Source organism: Cyprinodon variegatus, unplaced genomic scaffold, assembly GCF_000732505.1.
Source record: "Cyprinodon variegatus isolate N-32 unplaced genomic scaffold, C_variegatus-1.0 Scaffold593, whole genome shotgun sequence".
Lineage (NCBI taxonomy): Eukaryota > Metazoa > Chordata > Actinopteri > Cyprinodontiformes > Cyprinodontidae > Cyprinodon > Cyprinodon variegatus.
In genome coordinates, this window is record NW_015151046.1 from 516,755 (window position 1) to 518,526 (window position 1,772).

General features: G+C 44.5%; 1 protein-coding gene across 1 annotated transcript in view; it reads left to right on the top strand.

Annotated features, from left to right (window-relative positions):
* The window catches only part of LOC107096030 (DNA-binding protein SATB2-like), a gene marked incomplete at its 3' end in the record, with an annotated part of 39,491 nt that overhangs the window by 5,939 nt on the left and 31,780 nt on the right, over nucleotides 1-1,772 (top strand). Inside the window, exons 2-3 of the mRNA XM_015392484.1 lie at nucleotides 852-1,406; nucleotides 1,478-1,603. Of these exons, the coding sequence (XP_015247970.1) occupies nucleotides 917-1,406; nucleotides 1,478-1,603 (616 nt within the window). The remainder of the gene's footprint in view (nucleotides 1-851; nucleotides 1,407-1,477; nucleotides 1,604-1,772) is intronic.

Genomic DNA, 1,772 nt, shown 5'->3' on the forward strand with positions numbered 1-1,772 from the left:
TCTTAAAAATCAGTTAATTTTATTTTTTTTTTCAGTGGCCCTAATCCTCTTCCGTAGCAAGCCAATAAAGTTGTTTTTGCTTTTTTATTTGCTGAAGGTCGCATTGTAAATATATAATGTTTAAATTCAATCAGAAAAACTGAAAAGTCAGTTTTTTTTTCTCAAAAATGTGCATTTATGAAGATGAAATTTAGCCTTAATAAATGGATAAGAAAACTCTTCGCATTCATTTTTTCATTTGGTTGAAAACCAAACAGGACATTTATCCAATATAACTGAAATCCTATTGATATTTTTGACACAATAAAAGTACAAAATTGTTGCCAAAATACTTTGGAATGATGACAAAACCAGAACAGATGAGTGACCGACTCTGGGCAAGTTTCACAGCAGCAAGTTCTCCCACTTAGAAATCATGCAGGGGTGTGAAACTGTCATCATAGCTGCATTTCCACTGTGAGAGACATGATCTAAAAAAATAAAATCCAGAAATCACAAAACATGATTTTTAAACCATTTATTTGTATGATTCAGCTGCAAATAAGTATTTAAACACCTGAGAAAACCAATGTTAATATTTGGTACGGTAGCCTTTGTTTGCATTACAGAGGTCAAAGGTTTCCTGTAGTTTTACACCAGGTTTGCGTCCATTGCAGCAGGGATTTTGGCCCATTCCTCCACACAGATTTTCTCCGGATCAGTCAGGTTTCTGGGCCGTCCCAGCAAGACCTAAACCAGTAGAGAATCTTTGGAGGGAGCTCAAACTGTGTTCCTCAGCGGCAGCCCAGAAACCTGACTGATCATTCTGAACATTTTATCCCTGCTCTGATGATAAAAACTGTGTTGGACAGGTTGTTCATCGGGAACAAGGAGCAGAAGCTTCCACGCCGGCTGGTTCAGCCCTGAGACCGACATCATGGCGTGCAGTGAAGGGCCCCACAGGACGGATGGCGACGCCGATCAGCCGTCCGCCCATCAGGACCCTTCGAAAGAAAGCATGAAGCTGAAGAAGGAGATCTCTCTGCTCAACGGAGTCAGTTTGATCGTGGGAAACATGATCGGCTCCGGCATCTTCGTCTCGCCCAAAGGGGTGCTCATCTACAGCGCCTCCTACGGGCTGTCGCTGGTCATCTGGGCCATCGGGGGCCTGTTTTCGGTCATCGGGGCCCTCTGCTACGCCGAGCTGGGCACCACAATCACCAAATCAGGGGCCTCCTATGCATACATTCTGGAGTCGTTCGGCGGCTTCATCGCGTTCATCCGTTTGTGGACGTCCCTGCTGATCATTGAACCCACCAGCCAGGCGGTCATTGCCATCACGTTCGCAAACTACCTGGTCCAGCCGCTGTTTCCAACATGTGAGCCTCCATACGCGGCGGCCCGCCTCATCGCCGCTGCGTGCATATGTGAGTTCCTCTCAGTCACTGCTGCTTCTTCACCTCCCTGCTGCTCCTGACGTTCCTCCCTCTGTGTTCAGGTTTACTCACCTTCATAAACTCTGCTTATGTAAAGTGGGGGACCCGGGTGCAGGACGTTTTTACCTACGCAAAGGTGGCGGCCCTCATCGTCATCATCGTCACCGGCATCGTTAAGATGTTTCAGGGTGAGTTGGGTCACTATAACAATCTCTGACAATCAATGATACGTAATTATATCATTTGTTTTTATTTTATTTCAGTAAAAAAAAAAAAAAAAAGTGGTGCATTTAAATGTTATAGAGCTAAACGTTAAATTGGTGAGTAGTATTAGTGTAAGTTTTTAACCTGTCCAGT